Here is a 26,572-nt window from a genome sequence, read left to right as displayed (position 1 = left end):
ATATCGGTGCCATTATTATTGGCGCCTGATATGTAAATTACCCCTTGTACTGTCAGTGGGGAGTTACTTTTCATGGGAAGGGCTGGAGGGCGTTATACTTAGCAATCTGACACTGTCCAATCCGCTACGGACAGTATCCGCTTGTGATGTGTGATCCCTCTCGATCATGCCACCACTGTCTTACAAGTTCTGGAGAGAGGACCGCATGCGCGAGCGCAGCTTCGACACTGCCGATGTCATACTGGATGTGAATTTTTCTTTTGTTCCGAGGTGGAGCTGTGCGTGCGCTCTCTCTTATATATATATATATATATATATAGATTATTTTTTATCAGGCCTAAGGTTGGGGAATCCTAAAGGGGTTTTTCCATCTTGGACAATTGTGGCATATCCACAGGATATGAATGGCTGTTACGGAAACGGCGTATCTCGCCGTGCTATGCTGTTTAACTCACATTTACTTCTATGCGTAGCTCACTGAGCACTCGGCTGTTTCCATAACTCCCGACCACCTAACGAGGAAGTGGCCGGGAGTGTTAGAGTGAACTCCATCATTCTTGAGTTCCTTTTCTCGATACCAGAATTTGTCCACGAGTCATTCAAATTAACAAGAATTACTGATCGGGAATGATTGCACATACAATGGCTTGGTGTACAGAAAGCTAAAATGGCTGTGAACAGAGCCTTTATTTATAGGTTCATGCTTTCACTTAACACACATTAAGGCCTCATGCACACGACCGTATTTTTGTCCACCCATAAATACTGGCGTAAATACGGGTCCTTGGTCACACGTATTCGACCCGTATTGCACCAGTATTTACGGGCACGTTTTTGGCTGCAAAATTGCACTGCACTAATCGGCAGCCCTTCTCTCCATCAGTGCAGGATAGAGAGAAGGGACAGCCCTTTCCGTAATAAAAGTAAAAGAAATTCATACTTACCCGGCCGTTGTCTTGGTGATGCGTCCCTCTCCTGACATCCAGTCCGACCTCACTGGATGACGCGGCAGTCCATGTGATCGCTGCTTCCTGTGATTGGCTGCAGCGGTCACATGGGCTGTAACGTCATCCCAGGAGGCCGACTGGAAGAAGCAGCAGGGAGTTCTGGGTAAGTATGAACGTTTTTTTGTTTTTTGTTTTTTACAGCTTTATCTATATTCTGATCGGTAGCCACTGTCCAGGGTGCTGAAACAGTTACTGCCGATCGTTTAACTCATTCAGCACCATGGACAGTGACTATTTACTGAGGTCACCTAGCAACGCTCCCGTAATTACGGGTGCTCACACGTAGTCACCCGTAATTACGGGAGCCCCATAGACTTCTATGGGCTGCCCGTGCCGTAATTACGGCCTGAAATAGGACATGTTCTATCTTTTTCAACGGCATGGGCACCTTCCCGTAAGCATACGGGGAGGTACCCGTGGCCAATAGAAGTCTATGGGCCCGTAATTACGGGAGTTTTTACGTTCGTGTGCATGGGGCCTAACCAATCAGATGCTGCCAAGTATACAATGTGTAGTCCACTTCTATATAAGCTAACAAGATTCTTCCTCCTTGAATCCCTTCAAGAACATCTGGTAGTCATTAGTTTGGAATACCTGATGACCTCATCTTTATCCTATGTATTCAAATGGTGGGGAATGTCTTTTAAGAGAATCTTAAAACATATATCTCATTAAATATAATGCAGATACTTTGATAATGCATACGAATTACTCTAACAGGAGGCAGCAAAGCCGAGTAAACTAGAACAGGGTTTAGGGGGGCATCCGTTCTAGAGGGAGGTGCGGGTCCCAGAGGTGGGACCCGCATCTATCAGACTTTTATGGCATATCCTGTGGATATGCCATAAATGTCCAAGATGGGAAAACCCCCTTAGGCTGGGTTCACACACCGTTTTTTTGCAGGAGGAAAATCTGCCTCAAAATTGCGTTTGGAATTTTAAGGCAGATTTTCCTCTGCCTGCATGGCATTTTTCGTCCGCGGCCATAAAACGCAGCAAATTACGCTTTCTCTGCCTCCCATTGATGTCAGAGGCGTAAACGCCAGAAGATAGGGCATGTCCCTTCTTCCCGCAAGCCGGTTTTTCTGCTTGCAGGAAAAAAAACTCCTCCGCATCCCATTGAAATCAACGGGAGGCATTTTCGGACGTTTTTTGTCACGTTTTCCGACGCAGTTTCTGCGTAAAAAAAAACTCAGTGTGAACTGGCCCTTAACCGCTTCCCGACAGCCCACAGTAAATTCACGTCGCCGTGAATTCACGGTGGGTGTTAAAAGCGCGATCCGGGTGTCTCAGAGTAGCGCTGACACCCGGATCGCTCTGTTAACCCCTGCCTCTGGTCCCGGAGACATGACCGGGACCTAATTGGTTCAGGTCCCGGTCATGTGATCGCAGGGAAAGTTTGTTGTAGCAACGAACTGGAAAGTTTGGTGCTACAACAAACTTTCCCGGGGACCGATTGCAGGTGCTGCAATCGGTTATAAGGCAGAACCGGAGGCCATACAACGGCCCCCGGGTCTGCCATGCACAGCAGCCTATGAGAACCAGCCGGAGGCCGGTCCTCATAAGCTTCCTGTCAGTGTGACTCTCAGCGTCACACTGACAGTTTATAATACGTTACACTACCTAGGTAGTGTAATGTATTATAGCAGCGATCAGTACTGCCAGTCTTCAAGTAAAAAGTAAAAAATAAAGTAATAAAAGTGTAAAAACAAGTTATAAAAGTTACAAAAACAAAAAATGCTTTTTTTCCTAAGTCTTTTATTATAGGAAAAAATTGAAAATGTTAAAAAAAAGTACACATATTTGGTATGACCGCGTTCACAACGACCCAAACTATTAAACTATAATATTATTTTTCCCGCACGGTGAACACAAAAAAAAATTTCATCAACCCTCCCAAAATATAGAATAAAAAGTGATCAAAAAAGTAGCATGTACCCTAAAATAGTACCAATAAAAACTACAACCCGTCCCGCAAAAAACAAGCCCTTACATAGCTTTTTTGACTGAAAAATAAAAAAGTTATGGCTCTCAGAATATGGCGACACAAAAAATAAATAATTTTATCGAAAAGTGATTTTATTGCGCAAATGCCACAAAACATGAAAAAAAACGATATACATCTGGTATCGCCGTAATCGTATTGACCCGCAGAATAAAGTAAAATGTCATTTATAGCACACGGTGAAAAGTGTAAAAAAAAAAAAGACATAGAACATTGTCAGAATTTGTTTTTTTGTCACTTTGCTTGCCAAAATAATCTAATAAAGTGATAAAAAAAATCACATGTACCCTAAAATGGTACCAATGAAAACGACAGATTGTCCCGCAACAAATAAGTCCTCGCACGGCTCCGGTGAAGAAAAAATAAAAAAAGTTCTGGCTCTCAGAATATAGCGACAGAAATTGTGCAGTGTCTAAAAGCTGATAAGATCGGGCGCCATTTATCAGTGCGACATTGGCCACATATCTGCGAATTATTATTTATTTACCGAATTATTATACCCTCTTATTATGCCCTGATGTACTCTGCCCAGTTTACACATACCCCCACATCATAAACTGAAATACCAGCAAAACCCCAAACAGAACAGTTACCAAGCAAACTCTGCGCTCCAAAAGCCAAATGGCGCTCCCTCCCTTCTGAGCCCCACAGCGTGCCCAAACACCAGCTTACGTCCACATATATGATATTTTATATCCGGGAGAACCCGCTCAACATTGTATGAGGTATTTGTCTTCAGTGGCACAAACTGGGCACAACATATTGTGCATTAAAATGGCATATCAGTGGAAAATTGTAATTTTCACTTTGCACCATCCGCTGCGCATTAACGCGTTCGCGCACCACGACTTAATAGCATGTCGTGGTGCGGGGGGTTATATATGGAGCGGGCTCATGCGCTGCGCCCGCACCATATTCAGCAGGTGTCCGCTGTGTATTACAGCTGACACCCGGGACTAATGGACAGGAACAGCGATCGCGCTGTTACAGGAGCCTGTAAAATTATATTATACTAATGTATTGTACCAGCGACCTAATGATCGCTCGTTCCAGTACGCTAAAGGGACTTTTGGGAGGTTTCCACTGTTTTGGTACCTCAGGGGCTTTGCAAATGCGACATGACACCCGAAAACCATTCCAGCTTAATTTGAGCTCCAAAAGCCAAATATTGTTCCTTCCCTTCTGAGTCTTGCCGTGGGTCCAAACAGCAGTTTATTACCACATATGGCGTATTACTGTAATCAGGAGAAGTAGCTTTACAAGTTCTGGGGTGCTTTTTATTCTTTATTCCTTGCAAATATTATTATTTTTTTTTATATTTTTTCAGAAAAAAAGTAGATTTTCACTTTCACAGGCAAACTCCAATAAATATAACAGAAGACCTGTGGGGTCAAGATGCTAACTATACCCCTAGCTAAATTCCTTGAGGGGTGCAGTTTCCAAAACCGTGTCACTTTTGGGGGATTTCCACTGTTTTGGTACTACAAGACCTCTTCAAACCCGACATGGTGCCTAAAATATATTTAAAAAAAAGGAGGCCACAAAATCCACTGGGTGCTCCTTTGCTTCTGAGGCCGGTATTTCAGTCCATTATCACACTAGGGCCACATGTGGGATATTCCTAAAAACTGCAGAATCTGGGCAATAAATATTGTGTTGCATTTCTTTGGTAAAACCTTCTGTGTTACAGAAAAAAAATGTATTACAAATGAATTGCAGCAAAAAAAATAACATTTGTCAATTTCCCCTCTACATTGCTTTAATTCCTGTGAAACGCCTAAAGGGTTAAGAAACTTTCTGAATGCTGTTTTGAATACTGTGAGGGGTGCAGTTTTTAATATGGGGTGATTTATGGGGTCTATCTAGTACATAAGGCCATCAAAGCCGCTTTAGAACTGAACTGGTCCCTGTAAAAATCGCCTTTTAAATTTTCTTGAAAATGGGAGAAATTGCTGCTAAAGTTCTAAGCCTTGTAATGTCCTAGAAAAATAAAATAATGTTCAAAAAACGCTGCAAATATAAAGTAGACATATGGAATATGTGAAATAGTAACTATTTTGTGTGGTATTACTATCTGTTTTACAAGCAGATACGTTTTAAATTCAGAAAAATCATAATTTTTGCAAATTTTCTCTAAATTTTGGTGTTTTTCACAAATAAGCAATGAATTTATTGACCAATTTTTTCCACTAATATAAAGTACAATATGTCACGAGAAAACAATCTCAGAATCGCTTGGATAGGCAAAAGCATTCCGGAGTTATTACCACATCAAATGACACATGTCAGATTTGAAAAAATGGGGCTGGTCCTGAAGGCCAAAATGAGCTTGGTCTTGAAAGGGTTAAGGTGTTTTTCCCCTTTGTACATTGTTTTAATTATTTTATTTTTCTAGATACTCAAAGACTGTAGGACTGCAGATGGAACAGTACACAACAAGCAGCAATGGCTCTCCAGAACAGATTGTTGTCCAGGCCGGGCAGATCCAGCAGCAACAGGTGAGATCCTAAACTTGTACATGGTGATATGATGGTGTTAACATATATCTTTTGAAAGCCTGTTTTTGTTATTGCTTCTCTTTGTGATATTGTAGATTACCCAATCCATCTTAAGTATGACCCATCCACTGTTTTATTTAGTGAGAAAAATCTTAGTAGAGAAGGAATATGGTTGAAAAAAATGTTTCTTTCCATTCTCCACGCTGGTACACTCTCATGGTCAGGCTATCTTTTCTTGTTCCTTCCCCTTTTTCTTAGCCTGGTGCAGTTACTGCTGTCCAGTTACAGACCGAGGCTCAAGTGGGAGCAGCCTCTGGACAGCAAGTACAGACCCTCCAGGTAGTTGTGTCTGGCGAATGCATGAGTGCTTCATGCCATTTGTTGTTGCCTCCTCGGTCTTGTGTAAAAACATAGGCACCGTTTCTTTGTACTTCTTATTTAGTGTATGTATAATGTCTCATGCATGAAATGGTACATGGCACATTCGGCATGGTTTATGAGACTCCTGCTTTCCAATTTTGCATGACTCAATCTGCCCTCTCCATTTTATCATTGTGCAATTCTTGTTGTGATGCATTGTGATGTTCCTGTGTATGTATTACTTTTTAAAGCACATTGTTACCAGAGGCTTCTTTGTTCAGGTGAAATCCAGATACAATAGAGCTACTTTTATTTTATTTTTTAAGCACATACATTTTATTGGATTTTTAAGTAATAATGAGAAGAAAATACAGCATAAAAGCAGGTACACAATATTGCTAAGACATAAGGTATGACAAAAAGAGAGAAAAAATACACATTAGTCCAACTTACTAGATATGATTGCAGTTCAAAAGGAACTTACAGGCAACGCTCCTGACAATACAAAAATAAAGTAAGAAATGGTGACCAGCCGGGTACCAATAAAAAGGAAAAATATGCAAATATTAAAAATAGGGTACTTTGTACCTCTGTAATTTGAGTACTTTATACAGCTTCCAAGGGAGACCGTTTCTCATTAGGGAACATAGAGCTTTATTTTAAAGTAGATTACAGAAATCCGTAACCTGGTCTAGGCCATAGAATAACCTGGTTTGTTCTTGTTCCATGTAGTAATAACATATAAGTCGCATACTTTTCCTAAGAGCAATTTTTTTCCGATCGCCCTGTCCAGATGAAATTAGACACCACTCCCCCCCCCCCCTTTTTTTTTTTATTTTTTTAAGGACTTAAATGGTGGGTGGACGGCAACATCTGCATTATTATGATGGCACATATATGGTGACAAAGTCATATTGTTTTCTACATAACCAGAGTTAAAATGTCACTTAGTAGTCTTATATTGTTCTTGTATTGCAATAATTTGCTGATTTTGTTTTTTCTTGCATAACACCTTACTGCGTTAATTCAGGTACAAGGCCAGCCGCTCATGGTACAAGTCAGTGGGGGACAACTGATTACTTCTACTGGTCAACCAATTATGGTTCAGGCAATGGGTGGGCAAGGTCAAACGCTTATGCAAGTCCCTGGAACTCAAGGACTACAACAGGTAGGTTAAATGGGCTGTAAGAATTTATTATTTATGCCACGCAAAACGCTGAGAACTTGAATGACAAACTGACTGCTTGAAGAGGCACTGCTTATGTAGATTCATTATTAGGCCCCTTTCACACCATGTTCATGGACTGTCAGAAGGTTATGTTTATATAAAAATATATGTATTGTTTTCTATTTTGAGGGGGATTTGCAGAAAACACAATTGTGTGCTCAAAATATGGTTGAAAGTATCATTTATATATATATTTATTTATTTATTTATTTTTTGCTAATAGATACAGTTGGTGCAGCCAGGGCAGATTCAGATCCAAGGAGGGCAAGCTGTTCAGTTGCAAACACAGCAGGGTCAGCCGCAACAAATAATCATTCAACAACCACAGACTGCGGTTACAGCGGGGCAGAGTCAGGTATGGACTGTTGACTTTGAAGTTCTTTGCGTTTTAGGTTTAGAACTTCTATGTCACTTTTATTCTTATTTTTATCCAGGGTCAGCAGCAAATAGCTATTCAGGGTCAGCAGGTAGCACAAACCGCAGAAGGGCAAACCATCGTTTACCAGCCAGTAAATGCTGATGGTACAATTCTACAGCAAGGTAAGTCCTTCTTTTTATTTTATTTGTACATCTAATCAGCTGGATGCTCGATTCCTGCTTTATAATATTCCACTCCTTTTTTTTTTTTTTTTTTTTTTTTATAAACTTTACTTTGATTATGCGCTTTGCTTCTCTAAATGCGCCAATTGTAATTTATTTTCCCCATGACTATAACATTTCCTCCTTTTTACAATATATCTATGCTAGTCTGCTTTTCCATGGTGAACACTAGAGGTTCCCGGGAATTAATTATGTGACCTCCCTTTCTTTGTCCCTCTGTTTCCGGTTTTGTGTTGTTTCCTAAAGTGACAGTCCCTGTTACAGGAATGATTACCATACCAGCTGCCAGCTTGGCAGGAGCCCAGATTGTTCAGGCCGGAGGAAACACCAATACAACAAATAGTCAAGGAACTGTGACGGTTACTCTACCTGTGACTGGAAATGTGATGAACTCTGGGGGCATGGTTATGGTATGTACGAGGATGTATTTCTATTTTGTTTCCTAATGCTGGTGCCTGCCCAGCTTATTCAATAAGTCTTCTGCTTATATAGATGGTCCCTGGTGCAAGTTCTGTGCCTGCTTTGCAAAGAATCCCTTTACCAGGAGCGGAGATGATGGAAGAGGAACCGTTATATGTAAATGCCAAGCAATATCATCGAATTTTGAAGAGGCGCCAGGCCCGAGCCAAATTGGAGGCTGAGGGCAAAATTCCCAAAGAAAGGAGAGTGAGTACTTATATGTGACACGGCATAGAAGGTCGTTGACAGTACAGATATAAACCATGTTTCATGTACCAGTAGATTATCATGAATAATAGGGCACACAAAGTATTCTTCACGAGGTAGGAATCTTTACTTCATACCTTTTTTTTTTTTTTTTTTAAGGGATATTCCTATCTCAGACATTTCTGGCATATCCACAGGATATCACAGGTGGGAACCCCCACCTATTCGGACAACGAGGAGCCTGTTTTCTTTTAAGTTAAGGTGGTCAGTGGCAGCCTCATGCTGCCGGATGCGTATCTCTTTCCATTTAAAGAGAACCTTTCACCTGCCCATACATGTGCAGCATGTAATAGGCCGGGCTTCACAAACACGGTCTCACTTTACATTTTTTTCCTATCATCCTCCGTTATTTACTTATCGGTGCCATTATATTTGGCACCCGATATGTAAATAAGCCCCTGTACTGTCAATGGGGCGGTTCAATCTAACTAAATGGCAAGGGGGCGTGATATCTTCGCTCTGACACTGTCCAATCAGCTGCGGACAGTGTCAGGGCGGCTTGCGCTGTGTTCCCTCCCGCGAGAACACAGACTGGTGGTTCTGCAGAGAGCGCTCTCTGTCTGTGTGTGTTCTTGCGGGAGGGAACACAGCATAAGCCGCCCTGACACTGTCCGCAGCTGATTGGACAGTGTCAGAGCGAAGATATCACGCCCCCTTGCCATTTAGTTAGATTGAACCGCCCCATTGACAGTACAGGGGCTTATTTACATATCGGGTGCCAAATATAATGGCACCGATATGTAAATAACGGAGGAAGATGGCATAAAAAAAAATGTAAAGTGAGACCATGTTTGTGAAGCCCTGCCTATTACATGCTGCACTCAGCTGCACATGTATGGGCAGGTGAAAGGTTCTCTTTAAAGAAGCAATTCTCCATTTTATGAAGCAAGGCTATGAGACTTTCATCGAGGGTCTATAGTCCCATAGACTTGCATTGAGAGACTGACCTCCGGTTCCTACAACAGATGCTGTAGCATTTTGGTGGTAAGAATGGAAATCGGGGGGGCGTGGCTTAGCGGCATATGTGAGCAGACGCAGGAACCGGAGCTCCCGCTGCCGATATCCTGAAACACATCCTGTGGCTAAATTCCTCTAACAAAGACATACCTGTGCAGAGAGGGGAGAAGGAGGAGAACCTGGTGACACTATTCTGTAGAATCTGGAGGCTGTAATGACCCGTTCAAGGAAGTCTAAGGCGGCAGAGGAAGGTGAGCTGGGATTACAAGATGGCGCCGACATGTGCGTGATGGCAGAGAGCAGAGACTTGAGAGGGGCGGCGGCATCCCGACTGGAGCGCTTTGCCAGAAAGACACCCGTGAAGGCAGATGCTGGAGGAGAGATGACAGGAGGAGGGAAAAAGCAGGCAGGCTGCTCCGGGTCCAGATATGAACCGCTGCGGGCACAGGTGGACTCAGAGGAGGAGAATGGAGAAGATGTTGCAGGCAGCTCAGGAGGAGGGCTGGATCGAGGCCCGCACAATTCAAATAAGCCTGGGCCTACGTTGGCAGATGTTTTTTCGGCGGTAAGCCTATGTAATGCCATGCTAGCTAAACTCACTTGCCAGGTGGGCGGAATAAAGGAGGATATTTCCATAATACGGCACGATCTGCAGAAGGTGTCGGAGCGTACAACAGCGGTGGAAGGTAGAGTCAGTGATGTGGAAGACAGAATGCTGCCCATGAGGAGAGATGTAAATGCGGTAGCTGTGGATGTTACTTATCTGTTATCTAAAACGGATGACCTGGAGAACCGTTTACGTCGCAATAACGTACGGATGGTGGGAATACCCGAAAAAGTGGAAGGGTCCAATCCGGATTCCTATTTCGAAAAATGGTTACTGGAGGTGTTTGGCAAGGAGTCGTTGACACCATTGTTTGCGGTGGAAAGAGCCCATAGAGTACCAACTCGCCCGGGTCCACCTGGACGGCCGCCAAGACCTGTGCTGGTAAAGCTGCTTCATTATAAGGACAGAGATTTAATTCTTCGCCAGGCCCGGGAAAAGCAGGATATACGGGTGAATGGTGTGAAAGTGTCATTTTACCCGGATTTTTCTGTAGAGGTCCAGAAAAGAAGGATGCAATTTCTGGATATCAAACGACGACTGAGGGATCTGCGTGTTCAATACTCCATGTTGTACCCGGCGAAACTTCGAGTTGCGGCGCTGGGATCTGTACAATTTTTTGAGAACTCAAAAGATGCGTTAAGATGGCTGGACAGTCACGAGGATCGCCTTCGTCAGAATCGAGAGGAAGCTGCTGCGTGATTATCAGGTGGATGGTTGAAGAGGGGACTCTGCTTACTATGAAAAAGGAGGATGCGCCGCACAGGGGAATAAGGCATTGTTTTTTCTGCATTTTATTTACTGTTCTAATTTGGGGCTGCAGCCTCTAGGTTTATAATGCTGAAGGAAAGACAGAGATGTCAGGTTAATTGAAGATGTTGGAGTCACTAAAATGCTATATGTCTATGGTAGTAAGGTGGCGGGAGGTTTGTGGTTCTCAGGTTTATATTGTGGGAAAAGATGTGTTTCTGCAGTGTAAATGGGAAGCTGAACAGTCACATTGGTGGAGATTTCTTCACCAGCCCGGGCCCTCTTTGGAGGGTAAGTTTCTGGAATGTTGGACGGGCTAGGGAGGGGGGTGGAGGGAGGAGAATGTTTTGGAGGGAAAGGGAGTTGGAAATGCAGTACGCTCTGATTGGCACTGGATTAAAGGGTAATGGCCTCTGTCAGATAAAAAAAATGGATAGATGGGGGGTAGGGTAAATCTTTTGTCCTGGAATGTGAGAGGTATGGGAGAGGCAACAAAACGGCGAGCTATATTTGACTTTCTGAAAGGGCAGTCTGCTGGAGTGATGGGACTACAGGAAACGCATCTTACCGCTCATACTGTGCAACAGGCACATAGGGTGTGGATTAGACACAGCTTTCACTCCTATCATTCCATATATTCAAGGGGGGTTAGTCTCCTGGTTCATAGGGATGTACCTTTTTGCTGTTTGGCTTCCTTTAAAGATGGAGAGGGCAGATATGTAGGGGCACATTGTAAGTTGTTTAATTGGGAATGTATAATTGTGGTACTGTATGTGCCTCCCCCATACTCGGTGGTTCCAATAAGAGAAGTGTTGGAAAGGCTGGCTAGTTGGCCGATGGTCCCGACTATACTTATGGGAGACTTCAACAATGTAATGGATATAAGACGTGATAAATTTCCAAAAGGGGGGGGGGGTAGGTGAGGCTGTTCTGACGCGGTTTGGGAAGTACATGATAGAGGTGGGGTACACGGATATTTGGCGGGCAAAGTGGCCCTCTACTACGCAATATTCTTGTGTGTCATCTACTTATGGATCGTTGTCTAGAATAGATTTGATGTTTAGTAACGGGTTAGGGATTGAGTGTGTGGAAGGGGTGGAATATCTGCCAAGGTCACTGTCTGATCACTCCCCAATGATATTGAAAGTTCGAACTAGTCCGCAGATAGGGGGGCTAAGACTGCATTGGAGGCTAAATCCGTTCTGGATACGACTAGTGGGGGAGGAGATAATAACTGCGAGCTTGCAGGAGTACTTTGAGTTTAATAAAGGTACGGTACCTATAGATATCTTATGGGATGCTATGAAGGCGAATATCAGGGGGGTGTATATCCGGGAAATCACGACCATTAAAAATAGATCACGACAGGTGGGAAAACATCTACTGGAAAGGGTGACATTATCCGAGGAGACTCATGTAGCTAATAATACAGCAGAAACTAAGGCCCAGTGGAAGGTAGCCCTAAAATTACTAAAGGAACATCAACTGGAACAGGCAGCTAATAAAAGGTTGTTTTTGCAGCAAAAATATTATGAGGAGGGGGAAATGACGGGCAGATTGTTGGCAAATATGGCTAGGCCTCAGCGGGAGGGTGCGTTCATTCACCAATTGCAGGATAAAGAGGGGACACTGGTTGGAGAAACAGGGGACATACTGGATGTGTTGAAGTCCTTCTATACTGAGCTGTATCGTACGAGGGTAGATTATCCGGAAGATCTATTGACAGACTATCTAGAGGAAATGGAGTGGGTTACCTTAGGGGAGGAGGAGAGAGAGGCTGGAAGAGCCAATTACATTGGAGGAATTGCAGGAAGCAGTGAGTTCTATGGCAAATGAAAAGGCTCCAGGCATGGATGGTATACCTACTGAGATGTACAAAACATATGGGGGGGAGCTTCTGCCAGAGTTATTAGAGGTGTTCCAAGATAGTTTTGCCAGGGGACGACTGCCACAGACTATGTATGAAGCGGCAATAGTAGTCATTCCTAAAGAGGGGAAAGATCGAACACAGCCGGATTCTTATAGACCAATATCCCTGCTGTCCGCAGATGTAAAAATTTTGGCAAAGGTTCTGGCTAATAGGCTGACAAGAGTGGTGACTAAGATAGTGGGCCCGGATCAGTCGGGATTTATGCCATCAAGATCTACAGCAGTCAATCTAAGAAGATTATTCTTGAATTTGCAGACAGAGGCTGCAGATACACAGGGTAGAGCAGTGTTGTCCTTAGACGCGGCTAAGGCATTTGATAGTGTGGAGTGGGGGTATCTGTGGGCTGTTTTGGAGCGGTTCGGATTTGGGAATAATTTTATAACATGGGTAAAATTGCTGTATAAGGAACCGGTGGCTAGGATTCGAGCCAATGGGCGGATGTCAGATTCCTTTAGACTAGAGAGGGGGACGCGTCAGGGATGTCCACTTTCCCCGCTATTATTCGCTCTAGCGATCGAACCTCTGGCAAATGTGGTAAGGCAACATCCGGGTATAGAAGGGTTTCGATGTGGGGAGCTGGAGGAACGCATAGCATTATATGCGGATGATATTTTACTATTCCTGGGAGAGATAGTTCGGTCACTGCCGTTGATAATGACCATATTGGAACGGTTTGGCAAATTTTCAGGGCTTCAAATTAATTGGAGTAAGTCGACATTGCTGCCACTCAAACCATTGGAGGTGCCACTGGTGGTGGGGGGAATTGCTGTACCTTGTGTTAAGGAATTTAAATATCTGGGGATTAAGGTCTCGGGGAGGGTGCAGGATTTTGTTGCGCTGAATGTGAAACCATTATTGGACAAACTAAAAGATAAGACCAGAATATGGCTTGGACTACCACTTTCAGCGCTAGGAAGAGCAAACCTGATTAAAATGATTCTGATGCCTCAGGTTCTTTATGTGGTGCATAATGCCCCAGTGTGGTTGCCTAAATACTGGTTCAGGAGAATACATAATCTGTTTAGGGACTTAGTGTGGAAAAGGGGGATCCCCAGGATTAAATTGGAAAAATTACAATTACCAACGGAAAAGGGAGGATTAGCTATTCCAAATGCGTGGATATATTACTTAGCCGCCCAAGCACAACATTTTAAAGGTTGGAAGAATAGGGAAGAGTGGGACTCTAGTGGGAAACTGGTGCATCATTTGAGTCAGGGCGAGGATATACTAGAGGCAATGGAGTCTCATAAACTGAGGAGGGAGGCGAAAGGAAAACCGACTTTGCTATTGATACATAGGGTCTGGTGGGAATGCAAAAAAATACTGGGCGTTACTGGGTGCTCCAATTATATGCCTCTATGGGATAATCCATACTTATGGGAATTCCATATCTTGGACGGCTTTCAGGAGTGGGAACAAGCTGGGGTCAGATATGTATACCAGGTATATGAGGGGGGGAAGTCTCAAATTGTTCTCACAGTTACAGGAGGAGTTCGGACTCCCACATCGGATGTTTTATCAATACCTCCAGTTGCGGCATGCGGCGCAGGCCCAGGGTAGATTGGTGGATTTGGGCTGCTCTACTATGGGAGTGATGGAACAGGTATTGGGAGCAAAAGACACTAAAGGGATTATTTCTGTGATCTATGGTACATTACTTTCCAAATTCCTTGGAGATCCGATGGGGGTGATCAGATGCAAATGGGAAGAGGATGTGGGGAATATAACTGATGAGGAGTGGGAGGAGATACTGGAATCGCCCAAAATGCTCTCCATTAATGTAGCACACAGGAGGTCACAACTTTTTCTCCTACATAGAGTGTACAGGACGCCTAAGGTGTTAATGCAAATGAGACTCAGACCAACGCAGGAGTGTCCCAGGTGTTCGTTTGAGGGGGCAGACATAAAGCATATGTTCTGGAGTTGTCCGAAGCTGAATGATTACTGGAAGGAGGTTGGAGGCATGGTAGAGAGGGTATTTGGGAGAGTTTTTCCGTTGGAACCTAAGATCTATGTGTTGGTCTGCATGGGGGAGGAGGGAGGAGATGGAGCTGAATTACTGGCCATAAAAAAGGTTTTGTATCATGCTAGGAAACTAATAGCAAAATATTGGTTGAATGCGGATCCCCCGGAGGCGTCTGAGCTAGTGGAATACGTTAATCACACGGTGGCATTGGAACATCGGATATACCTAAAACGTGGGGCAATACACAAATACGATAAGCAATGGGGAAAATGGGAACACAATTATGGCACTGCAGGGAGGTAGAATACACCTTAAGGTGGAATGATCAGGAGGCAAGTATGGATATATCAGTAGGAGGCAAGAGAGAGAATGGTTATATGAGTCAGGGAAAGGAGGAGGTACTGCGGGGGGGGGGGGGGGGCGGGGAGTTGGGATGGAGGGAAGTGGGAGTTGTGATACATATAACTGTATATGTTGTACAAAACTGAAAATGTATTGACGGTTGGAACCAAGTTAATGTACATGAGATGTATGATATATGTTGTATTATCAATAAAAACTGGTTTGATTTAAAAAAAAAAAAAAAAGAATGGAAATCGCGTGACCGAACGGTGGCTCTAAACAGAGCGGCTACTCTTGAAATAAAGCACCAGGTTGGCCAATACACCGGACTACCTTGCAATTAATCACGTTTTAAAATGGGGGCCGCGAAAAATGATAGCCGGAGTGCTTCTTTAACCCATTTGCAACCATAATGCCCTAATTGCGGTCTATTGACTGCAATATGGCATAATGGTACATCAAGTGGATGGCATAGGCGCTGTGCCCACGTCGTCTGCACTGGGTGCTGGCTGTAATATACAGCCGACATCCTGCTGTAACACCCGGGATCACAGTTGCCTCCGATCCTGACTATTTAACCTCCCTCTGCCACCCCGTCGGTTCCCCTGCAACACGATCGCGGAGCACCAATGGGATGCCATGGCAACTCGGGGACATAAGAGGCTTTCAGGCTATAAGGTACAGCCTAATGCCCCATGCACACGGCCGTGTTCATAATCACGGGCCGCGATTGCCAGCACGGCCGACCTCCGCCCGCAAAGTATGGGAGCACAGCCCGTAAAAAGTAAAAGATAGGACATGTCCTATGTTTTGCGGCACACTTCTACGTCCCGGACAACATTCTGTAAATAAACGGGAACGTGTCCGTGGACAATAGAAGTGAATTGGTCCGTAATTGGAGTCTGCAATTACGGACAATTTTTAAAGTCGTGTGCATGGGACCTTTATATGTTGCCTGTCATTTTTACACTGACAGGCAATAATGCTTTGGTATACATAACAATTAGCATAAGCATTATATAAGCGATTATTCGATCGCATTTTGAAGTCCACTTGTGAGACCAAAAAAATTGTTAAAGTTTATTAGGAGAACGTGTTCACAGTAAAAATAACTCCATTTTTTTTTCACTCACAAAAAAAGTGGTTACATTTAGCAGAATTGTTTTAAAAAAATAAAAAAAAAAGGTTAAAAAAGGAATAAATATACACATATATGGTATGGGGTCCCTCTCCCCCTTCCCCCCTTAAAAAGTTTTGTGAATTGATCACTGAATTATTTGTACCCCAGAATGGTTCTATTACAAAAAAAAAAATATGACCTGTCCTTCAAAAATAACAAACCCTCACACAGCTACATTGATGGAAAAATAAAAAAAGTTATGACTCTTGGAATGTGCATAAGTAGTAAAACATAATAAAATACTATACATATTTGGTATCGCCGTACAAATCCATAGAATAAAGGTATCACGTTATTTATCTCGCATGGTGAAGAACGTGAATTTGAAACGCCAAAAACTATGGTCGAATTTTTTTCAACCCCCCCCCCTTCCAAAAAAAAAATTTGGCAACAGAAGAAAAATAATTTTTTATCTTTATCAAATACTCTTTATTGTACATTAACATACACAAAAAAAACACCAACCCTTTCCGCTCAACCAGACATCAGGAGAGAAAAATAAAGGAAGAAACGTGAAAATGGTACATATACATTTCCGTTAACATTTATAGAACAGATATCACGCAAATATCAAAGTGACATAGCGCATAAAGAAACCATTGGTACATGTTAACCCAGCGACACATACAAGCACATATATTGGTTACTGCCCACCCCTCACTGCTACAGCAGTCGCCCAGGATCCAAAGCCCTATGGGGTAGGAGACGTAGGTGTCCGGACCCTCCCGCCCCTATCCCTTAGCAGTGTAGCACAAGCAGCTGAAGCACTCGTGTGAGTGCTCAGCCTCTTCGTGTCTGTTCGGCCTTTCCGGAAATAAATGTATCGGTTTACGGACTCCATAGAAAGTCTGTGAGCCCGTACTCCGATACATCGGCTTTCCGGAAAAAGCCGAACAGACACGAAGCGGCTGAGCGCTCACACGAGCACTTCAGCTGCTTCGTTCTAGCGATTGATGGGGGTCTCAGTGCTCGGACCCCCACCAATCCAAACTTCTGACATGTCACTATGACATGTCAGAACTTAGTCAAATGTTTAGCTAAACTTTGACATGTAATTTATACCACACAGTAAAAACAAATGTGCAACATCTAGAGGTAAAAATAGTTGGCACTACCTGTAACTTGCAATGTCACAGACTTCTGTGCTTGTGCTCACTGGGACTTGTGGTTCGACAGCCTTTGTCTAGCAGTGGTCAGTGCGTATAAAAGTCAGATTTTGCAAATAACAATATGTAGAAGAAAAGGCAGCACGGCACTCACCCCTTGCAAAAAAAGTTTCTTTTAATTCTTATGTTGAGGCAGGCAACACGGGATTAGAAGACAATAGAGCCGACCATTTCACGTCCTATAGACGCTTTATCAAGGCATCACCGTAAAAACAAAACCCAAAAATCAATGGTGAAATTGTTTGGTTTTTTTTGTGGGTGGGCACTTTGGAAGCATGATATTGTGTGGGGGCACTATGAAGGCAGGTTACTGTATCTGGGGCGCACCTCATGAGTTGTCCCTCTGTATGATCGTTGAAAGTTGGGAGGTATGGAAAGAGATGGGTGAGCAGGATAACCTCTTCTATGTGTGCAGTGTATAGAAGACACAATAGTAGTTAGGCTCCACCCACTAGCTCAGACAACTGAGAATTTGAAAAAAATGCCAGTACATTTTAAAATGTGACTTTTCAGAATAAGCTATTGTATTTGTGTACAGGAGGAATAACGCTATTTCTGGCCATTATATGACTTGTATGTGCCTATTTTTTTTTGTTTGTTTTTTTTTTTAGCAGTTTTCCCCTCTGCGGACTTTCTCTTCTCAGTTTTCTCATGTCTTCTTTACGCTGCACACAGAAGGAATCCTTCTCTCCTATCTTTATCTGAAATACACTCCTCAACATTGAAATTGCAACACCAAGACGGGCAAGCTGTAAGGTTATGCAAATTGAGGAAGCAGCAGGTGTTGCTAAGATCAGGTCAAATTTTCAAGCGCCAATCTGTGGAATGTGGGAGGGGCATAAATGCCAAATTGAAAGCAACGTTTTTTTTTGGCCACATAAAACTTCAAGTGGTGTGGGATGATTGTGCGATGCCTCCTGTTCGTCAACGTGCCAGTTATCGCCACTTGTCGCAAACTGGGAGGGACAGAATCGTTGAACTGAGAGACCTTGGTTTATCACTCTGACAGATCACTACGCGCCTAGGCAGAGATATCATCACTGTTCAACATTGCGTGTCCCAGAAGTTGGGAGAACAATAACAAACGAGAATGACAGCAAGAGGTGCGCGGAGGTGAACCTCTGCACGGACAGATCGTCTAATTGGAAAAATGGCGCTTAGTGATCCATTCTGTACTGCATGTGAAATTAGACGACAAATCCCAAGCCTAGGGCGGCAACCAGTGTCGACACAAACCATCAGAAGGCGTTTGCGCGACATTGGGCTACGAGACAAACGCCCAGCTACAGTTGTTCCATTGACCACATGCCACAGTTGTCAAAGGCTATCATGGTGCACAAAAAGATAGCAATGGAGGCTGGAATGGCGGTCTAGCCTCTTCAGCGATGAGTCCCGCTTTGGTCTCTCGGACGCGATGCCATCATGGGCAACTCCATGAAGGGGCCATCACAGGGGAACTTCACATTGGTCCTACTCCCAGGATTATGTTATGGGGTGACATAATGTATGGTAGCCGGACCCCCTCTAGTCTTTATTTCAGGTACACTAACCGCTCAGGGTTACATTGCTTTGGTCGTGGAACCAGTTGTATGGCCATCTCTCAAGTGTTGCAGAAGCAGTTTTTCAACAGCACAACGACAAGCCGCATGTTGCTCGTGCTACTGTGAGCAGCCTGCGTGGCCTAAACGTGCTACCATGGCCTGCAGCATCTCCGGACTTGTCTCCCATCGAGCACATCTGGGACGCCATTGGTTAGAAATTGCAAAGGGAGCTGCCAGCAGCCAATTATGATGATTTTCGTTATCAAGTGCCTTCAGTGCAGCATGGCATTCCTCAGACAACCATTAATAACAACACCTTTATAGCCGATATTCATGGAGAAGATTATATAGTATAATATAGAGGAAGTATTTATTATAAAACTTCGCTTTTATTAAGCTTGAATAAAACATGGAACATCACATGTTCTGTAATGAAACAAGTCCTGACATACAAACATATAAGTATCGAAGAGGCAGCGGTATATACTAGGCTTTGTGGACAGTATTCCTATCTAGCATGCTTAGTCTTGTAGTACTACTGTGCTCTATATCTGTCCTGTCTATTATCAGGTCTGCATTCAGATCTGATAGACTATCTCAAAGCTGGATAACCTAGTCTGCCTAAATTAGATTCTGAGTGCAGTGAGCAACTCCACCTCCTGCGCGTTTCACCCTATTTTGGGTTTGTCAGGAATATATGTAATGTAACTCATTGGTGTTGGGCAGTGGCAGCGAACGCTTCATTTCCGCGTCTTTTTGTGTATCAGTAAGGCCCTCCCCTTCCAGAGGTTCGCCCGTTCCATAGCCAATCACTGACAAGTTTTCTTACTTTCTCACCCTTGGTGATTCCCAGCATCTCATTGGACCTATTCTATTTCCGTCATCCTGGGATGTTTATGCATCATCCCTATTGGTCTAGAGCTCTGTGTTCCCATGTAATGTATTTTCACATTGAGTTGAATCATCAAATCTGAGACAAATATCTAGGAGCTATAGTAATATCTCATATGTCCATGTATATTATCTCCTTAATGGAGCAAATATACTAGACACCTAATGATTTTCGGTAGCAGCGTTAAAGATAATATCTGGCTGCCATCTTGACTCAATACTTTCTGGTATAAATTAGGATAGGTTCAAGAAGACTTATTGTAGACTAAGATATATGATGATACAGCTCTGAAAAAAATGTTATATTGGTCACAACCCATAAGATCTCATATGTCCATGTGTGTTATCTCCTCAGTGGAACAATTATAGTAGACACCTAATGATTTTTGATGGTAGCATTAATGATGATATCTAGCTGCCATCTTGGCTTAATACATTCTGATGTAGATTAAGATGAGATCAAGAAGCCTCATTATAGATGAGGATATAATATCATACTATAGAAACATTAATCATAGGGATACAAAAGATCTGAAAGAGTTATGACCCAACAGCTCTAGAAAAATATATTATATTAGTCACAACCCATAAGGTCTTCTCTAGGTAGTTTTTGATTTTAAGCAGTATTCTTTTAAATTACCATTGAGTGGCTCTACAGAAAACATGCAAAGTTTACATGATCATTGATACCCTCTGGGGTGACTGATCTCATTTTACATATCCATCTTGACTCAGTTTGAAGCAGCAGTTTATCCCATTCTCCCCCTCTTGGGCTAGGCTCAACTTGCTGAATTCCCTGGAATTTAATGGCCTTGGGGTCACCCCCCATGTGCCATACATGTGATATTGTGGTATCCCTTCTGTTGAGGATGTCATTGTAGTGGTCTCTAATACATCTTCTAAACTCTCTCTTGGTTTTACCTATATAGTCCTTGGGGCATGTGCATTTTGCCAAGTATATCACCCCACTGAACTTAGTTGATAAAGTGTTTATTGAGGTATTCTCTACCTGTCCTCGCGCTAGTAAACATCTTAGAAACCACAATAGAATCACATGCAAGGCAGTTCCCACATCCATAAGCCCCCAGAGGTTTCCTATGTAGCCAGCATGTTTCAAGAGGTTCATCAACAAAATGGCTATGTACTAGTTTATCCTTCAGACTTTTATTGCGTCTGAATGTTATCTGTGGTCTCTCACAGAGACTAAGTTTGAGATCTTCATCCTCCTGCCATTTGAAGACATGGGGCTACTAATGGACCAAATGGATAAAAAAAGCTGAAGCCCTTCTCAAAAGAACATTGGAAGCATCCACAGCTATGTTCAGACCCGGGATTTTGGCTACCTGTACTGCAAGATCCCTTTCTATCTGGATAGATCAGCTGGAAAGCCATCTTGCTGCAGGCACACCCAAGAGAAGACCTCTACTTTTCTTTTTTACCTATGTTGAAGAAGGCCTCTAATTATCTAGCAGATGCCTTGGCGGATTTTGTAAAACTATCTGCTAGATCCGCTGAATTATCTAATGCAGCAGAAGATCCGCCTGCTTGAGGATCTGGTCTGGTGATCATGGTTCTAAGAACAAGCTGGAGAGATTGATTATATTAGGTCTCCTAATCTCCACAATTCCAACAGTCCTCTGGGAGCAAGGTCATTCAAGACCTCTACAGGGGTTTCTCCTTTCTGTGTAGGACAAGGACCAATCCTCCCTAGACAAAAGGATAAAGGTTCCTTTGGCAGTAAGAAAATCACTAAACTGGTGGCTAATAAGCCATCTCCAGAAAGGTGTCCCCTGGAAACAGTCCTCAACTAGTGATTCCGACCGATGCCAGCAGTCGAGGCTGGGGAGCCCACACATCCTCTTCTCTAGTCCAAGGCTTATGGTACTCCCTTTTATGAAAAGCGCTTCTTCCAATCTAAGAGCTGTCAGCAGTAAAAGAGGCGCTATGGACGTATAAAGGTCCTATCAGACAACATGAACACTGTGGCATACCTGAACAAACCGGAGGGAACAAGGAGAAAAACTACCAATTGGCAGCTCAGATCTTATCCTGGGTAGAAGGAAACATCCTTTCCTCGTCAGCAGTTCATGTAAGAGGCAAAGAAAACATAACAGCGGATTTTCTCAGCAGGGCCTCCCTGAGTGGGGGAGAGTGGAAGTTAAATCCTTACATTTTCAGTCAGATCACCCAGAATTAGCGGATTCCAGATCTAGACCAGTTTGCCTCAAAAGAGAACCATCAAATTGCAACTTTTTATTCTCTTTCTCACAGGGACAATCCAATAAAGGTAGACTTACTGTCCCAGAATTGTCCGGGAACTTTTTTTTTTTTTATTAATGCATTTTCTCCATTCTCGTTGATACCAAGGGTTTTAGCAAAGATCCAGGAAGAGAATGCCAGAGTAATTATGATTGCACCTCATTGGGCCAGAAGATTTTGTTTCCCTCTTCTCCACCTTGCAGCAGGGAATTACTGGTCTCTTCATTCTCTACTGGATCTTCGATCTCGGACCAGTTTTTGTCATCCAAATATCCTTCAACTCTGGCTGATGGCTTGGATGTTGAACGAGTGATCCTAAGAAATTTGGGGTTGTCAGATGTTGTAATCTCAACCATTTTGAATAGCCAGAAGAAAGTCACTTCTAAAATATATCCAAGAGTCTGGACGAAGTTCATCTCCTTTTCTAAACATAGATGGGACGGATCTTCTCAACCCATTAAACCTGGCCTTTTTACAAAAAGGCCTAAAATCCAGCACTCTAAAGGTTCATATATCAAAGTTTTTTTCTCCTATAAAGCATAATACTCCATGGTTTTTTCCTGAAAGGATAATCTTAAGGCCTCAACCTTCCTTCCTTCCCAAGGTCGTATCGAAATTCCACTGTCAACAGGAGATTTCATTACCTTCCTTTTTTCCTAACCCACTTTCTAGTAAAGAACAAGAATACCATCACCTGAATGTCAGAAGAGGTGTTCTCCGCTACCTAGAGAGCGTCGCTGACTTCGGGAAGACTGACCATCTCCTTGTCCAATTTCAAGGGAAAAACAAAGGAATGGCAGCAATTAAATCCACTATTGCCTGATGGATTAAAATGGCCATTTCTGCTTGTTGCCCGTAGGGTTAAAATCGCAGTCTACTAGAGCAATTTCCACATTATGGGATGAAGGAGCTTCCACTTGTATTGACCAGATTTGTCGGGCTGCTACCTCCTGACTTTCCTTAAACATTATATATTAAATGTTTTGTCAGACTGTGACTTGTCTTTTGGGCGTAAGTCCTTTCAGAAGTTGTCCCTCCCTAAATTCAAAATCCTCTGTTATTCCTCCTGTGAGTGCCGTTGTGGAGGTGCCAGGAAAAGATGAATATTCCTCTTACAAGTAATTGGTTTTTCCGTAAACTTCCACAACGACACAGGATTTTCTGTCCCATGTTTTTGTTATTTTGTAAATTACTTTGGTTGTTTATACCTTATTTTTATATATTGATACATCGAATAGAGGTACTTTGGTATTACTGGATAAGGTATGGAGGAGGGGCCTATTATTTGTGTGTCCATGTTTCCTGTCTCGAGAGACGTGGAATCCTCCTGTGAGTGCCTTTGTGGAGGTTTATGGAAAATTCAATTACCGGTAAGCGTAATTTTCATCTTTACTTACTCCATAATTCTATATTAATGTATGGCTTTAGAAAGCGATGTCATAAAAGCTGTAGGTATAATCTGAAGGTGTCCCAATACTTTTGTCTATACAGTGTAGATCAGGTATACTGTAAGATTAGCATTAGTTTGAAAGTTAGTGTCCATTTAAGTTTTTACTCCAATGTGTATATAGTATTTATCTGAGTAAATTCTGGTCCATCCCCCAATTGATCGGTGTGACTTTTAGTTCTCCCAGAGTTTTTCATGACATTACTGCTTGTATCTTTCTTGTTCTTTTTCTTAACAATAAAACCATAATTTTTATTGGATCGAATCTAGAATTTTTAGGGCCAAAAGCTGTTCATTAAATTAACACACATACCAATAATTTTGATATTTTAACTCTAAGGTAAATATGGTTCCCTGCAGATTACCCTCACAGCAATACTTCTAAACAGTACTTGTATATGTACTCACTGTCAGGACCTTTTTTGTTTATTTTGGTGTTGTGTGGAGTTGCATGGAATCTGTCACATCTGAATGATGGAAAGTTTTTTTGGAATAGAGCTTATCTATACCACATGAAATCCAGTAGTAAGTTGCAGAATTTCTGTATAAACAGTTAATTTACGAAATATTATTTAAAGAAAATAAAAAAACTTTTCAAACCTGAGAGAAAATAATAAAAAGATCTGTGCTATTTTTCTACAATATATATGGTTGAGCATTGTTGTTGTAAGGATACTATTCATATATTATTTTTTTTAAATAGTTTTCAATTACACAATATTTATATTTGGCTACTAGAAATATTTGCATGAGTCACGTCATCGTCATGCTATGGCCAGGAAGAGGGGAGATGGAGGACGCTTCTTCTCGCCAAAAGAAAAGGAGGGTCATCACTTGCAGGTAAATGATGATGGTTTATATGCTATACTGTATGTTAGAAACCATATAGCCTTTAAAAAAAAAAAGTTCACTAGTTTTAGGCAAACTCTTGGACTTGCATAATTTATATACCAATAGTGGTTAGGCTGGAATTACACAACACATTAAGCTGCGTTTTTGTGGCTCTTTCTTTTCTTTCTGTCTGTCTTTGTCTTTTTTTTGTTACTTTAAAGTCTATACTGAAATATGCTGCATGTAAACAATATCTGGAAGTGCCGCCGGAGCGGCAGCACTGTATCGCCGGGGGCCAAGATAGGCGAGTACTGCTTGCTTTTGTTCTTGTCATTTGCAGTCATTAGAAAAAAAAAATGTTACTGAGAATCACCACTGTCACACACAATTTTCATTGTGGATTTTTTTCCCGAGTAGCTTATGGGAAAAACGCCATAAAAGAAACTCCATACGGCATGTTGTGTTTAAAAAATACGCCACTGACTTAAACGTCATAAAAGACTTAAACGTCATAAAAAAACCAAGCACACTTTGTGTATAGTGTATACACAAAGCATTTTTTTTTTTCATTTTTTAGGACGTTTTAAGTTGGGGCGTAGTCTTAAAAATGCAACATGCTGTATGGCGCTATTTTCTGGTGTTTTTGCCGTAAATTACCCTGTAAGACACTTGGGAAAAAAATCACAATGAAAACTGTGTGTGAAGGAGGCCTTAAAGTGGTTATCCTGGATCCAAATTTTTTTTTTTTTTTTTTTTAAATTCCTGCAAATGACATGAATTTAACAAAGCAATCAGTATTCGCCTATCTCCCCCCCCCCCCCCCCCCCCCCGGCGATCCAGTGCTACCGCTTCGGCGGCACTCTCGGAAATTGTTTACAGGCAGCATGTGACCTATGCAGCCAATCAAATGGCTCAGCAGTGACGAATCGTATTTCTGACATAATGCCATGCTTTTAAGTACTGTACAAATTTTTGTTGGTTTACTTACTGTTTTGTACATAGTAATGTTAAGGGGAAAAGAAAACCAATAAAACAAGTAGTTGCAATTTTAGTTTGAATGCTCAAGTAGTTTATATATTTGTCATTACTTACACAAAACAAGAACAGCAAAATCTTTCTCTACGTAATATATTTTCTCTTATTATTCAGGAAGTGGAGTTTCATTAATCAAAAGATGGAGCCGATTTAACGGTAAAAACTTTTCTGAAGATCTTTTAGCTTTTATCTTTGTGTTAAGATTTCTGTTCTAATTTTTTTCTTTTATTTCCACAGGATTCATCTCAGGGAAGAGAAGTTTACACAGATGATGCAACTCTTCTGACCACATCCTGAACACAGCAAGATGAAGCCAGAACCGTGACATTATAACTTCCACTCTTTGTCAGATTTATAACCTTACCCGACATAGGTTTCACTAAATGGACTCTGCCCTTAAAGTGTGCCAGTCAGCACAAATTTCCATATGAAAGTACCAGCAGTGTCACGTGGGCTTAGATGCACGAAAATGTAAGGGGGCTATTCTTTTTTCTAAACGTGGCTCCGTTGCAGCGCTATGAACGACATTCTGCTTATGCAAATGAGCTGTTTGGAACAACAAGGGAGAATATTGTTCATAGCACAACAGAGCCACGATTAGAAAAAAAGAAAAGTAGCCGTACATTTTGTGCAGCTAAGCCCATGTGACACTGCTGGTACTCTCATGTGGAAATTTGTGCTGACAGACTCCCTTTATGTCCTCCCATTTATGAACCCTTTGCAAATGTTTTATCATGCCCACTTGTTTTGTTGAATTGAGATGTATATACATGAATGGAGATCATATTTGCTGTCAAAAAGGGAATGTGTATTTAAAGGTATTAATTGAAAATGTAACTTAAGTTAGTTTTTTAATATTCAGCTAGATGAATTTCCCTATGAGCTGTTTTTAATGAATAAGTTGAGACATCAGAATCCTTTCTCCTTGCAGTGAAAGTAACAATTTGTTTTTGGTGACTGTCCGCTATGAAGAAACAGTTGTATACATTTTTATAGAATTTATCAAAACGCATATTTCTTCTTTACAAACTTGCAAAAGTGTGTTAATGTATTTTTTTTAGACTAGATGATGCTAGTGTGTGTGTGTATATATATATATATATATATATATATATATATATGTGTATGTTTAGCAGTTGTCAACAGGTGGACATGCAGCATGGGGTCCCGCTGTAACTAGTCCACAAACTTGTGGTGCTAGAGTGAAATCTACCCCTAAGATAAATATGGGATCCTCCTGTCCCAGTAAT

The 26,572-nt window shown here is 42.1% G+C and overlaps 1 protein-coding gene across 5 annotated transcripts in view; it reads left to right on the top strand.

Annotated features, from left to right (window-relative positions):
* The window catches only part of NFYA (nuclear transcription factor Y subunit alpha), a 38,216-nt gene extending 12,470 nt beyond the window's left edge, over window positions 1–25,746 (top strand). Inside the window, exons 2-11 of one of the 5 annotated variants that reach the window (XM_075853632.1) lie at window positions 5,407–5,509; window positions 5,768–5,848; window positions 6,900–7,037; window positions 7,321–7,452; window positions 7,532–7,637; window positions 7,944–8,107; window positions 8,190–8,363; window positions 24,195–24,296; window positions 25,437–25,478; window positions 25,560–25,746. In XM_075853632.1, coding sequence (XP_075709747.1) covers window positions 5,432–5,509; window positions 5,768–5,848; window positions 6,900–7,037; window positions 7,321–7,452; window positions 7,532–7,637; window positions 7,944–8,107; window positions 8,190–8,363; window positions 24,195–24,296; window positions 25,437–25,454 — 993 coding nt within the window. In that variant the 5' untranslated portion in view covers window positions 5,407–5,431 and the 3' untranslated portion in view covers window positions 25,455–25,478; window positions 25,560–25,746. Of the gene's footprint in view, window positions 1–5,406; window positions 5,510–5,767; window positions 5,852–6,899; window positions 7,038–7,320; window positions 7,453–7,531; window positions 7,638–7,943; window positions 8,108–8,189; window positions 8,364–24,194; window positions 24,297–25,436; window positions 25,479–25,559 lie in introns of all 5 variants that reach the window. The other 4 variants (XM_075853630.1, XM_075853633.1, XM_075853634.1 and 1 more) reach the window with 4 other exon arrangements.
* Window positions 25,747–26,572: the final 826 nt, after the last annotated feature.

Source organism: Rhinoderma darwinii, chromosome 2 (genome assembly GCF_050947455.1).
Source record: "Rhinoderma darwinii isolate aRhiDar2 chromosome 2, aRhiDar2.hap1, whole genome shotgun sequence".
Classification (NCBI taxonomy): Eukaryota; Metazoa; Chordata; class Amphibia; order Anura; family Rhinodermatidae; genus Rhinoderma; species Rhinoderma darwinii.
Note: the sequence above shows the minus strand (reverse complement) of the source record. Positions and strands in the feature narration are given on the sequence as shown.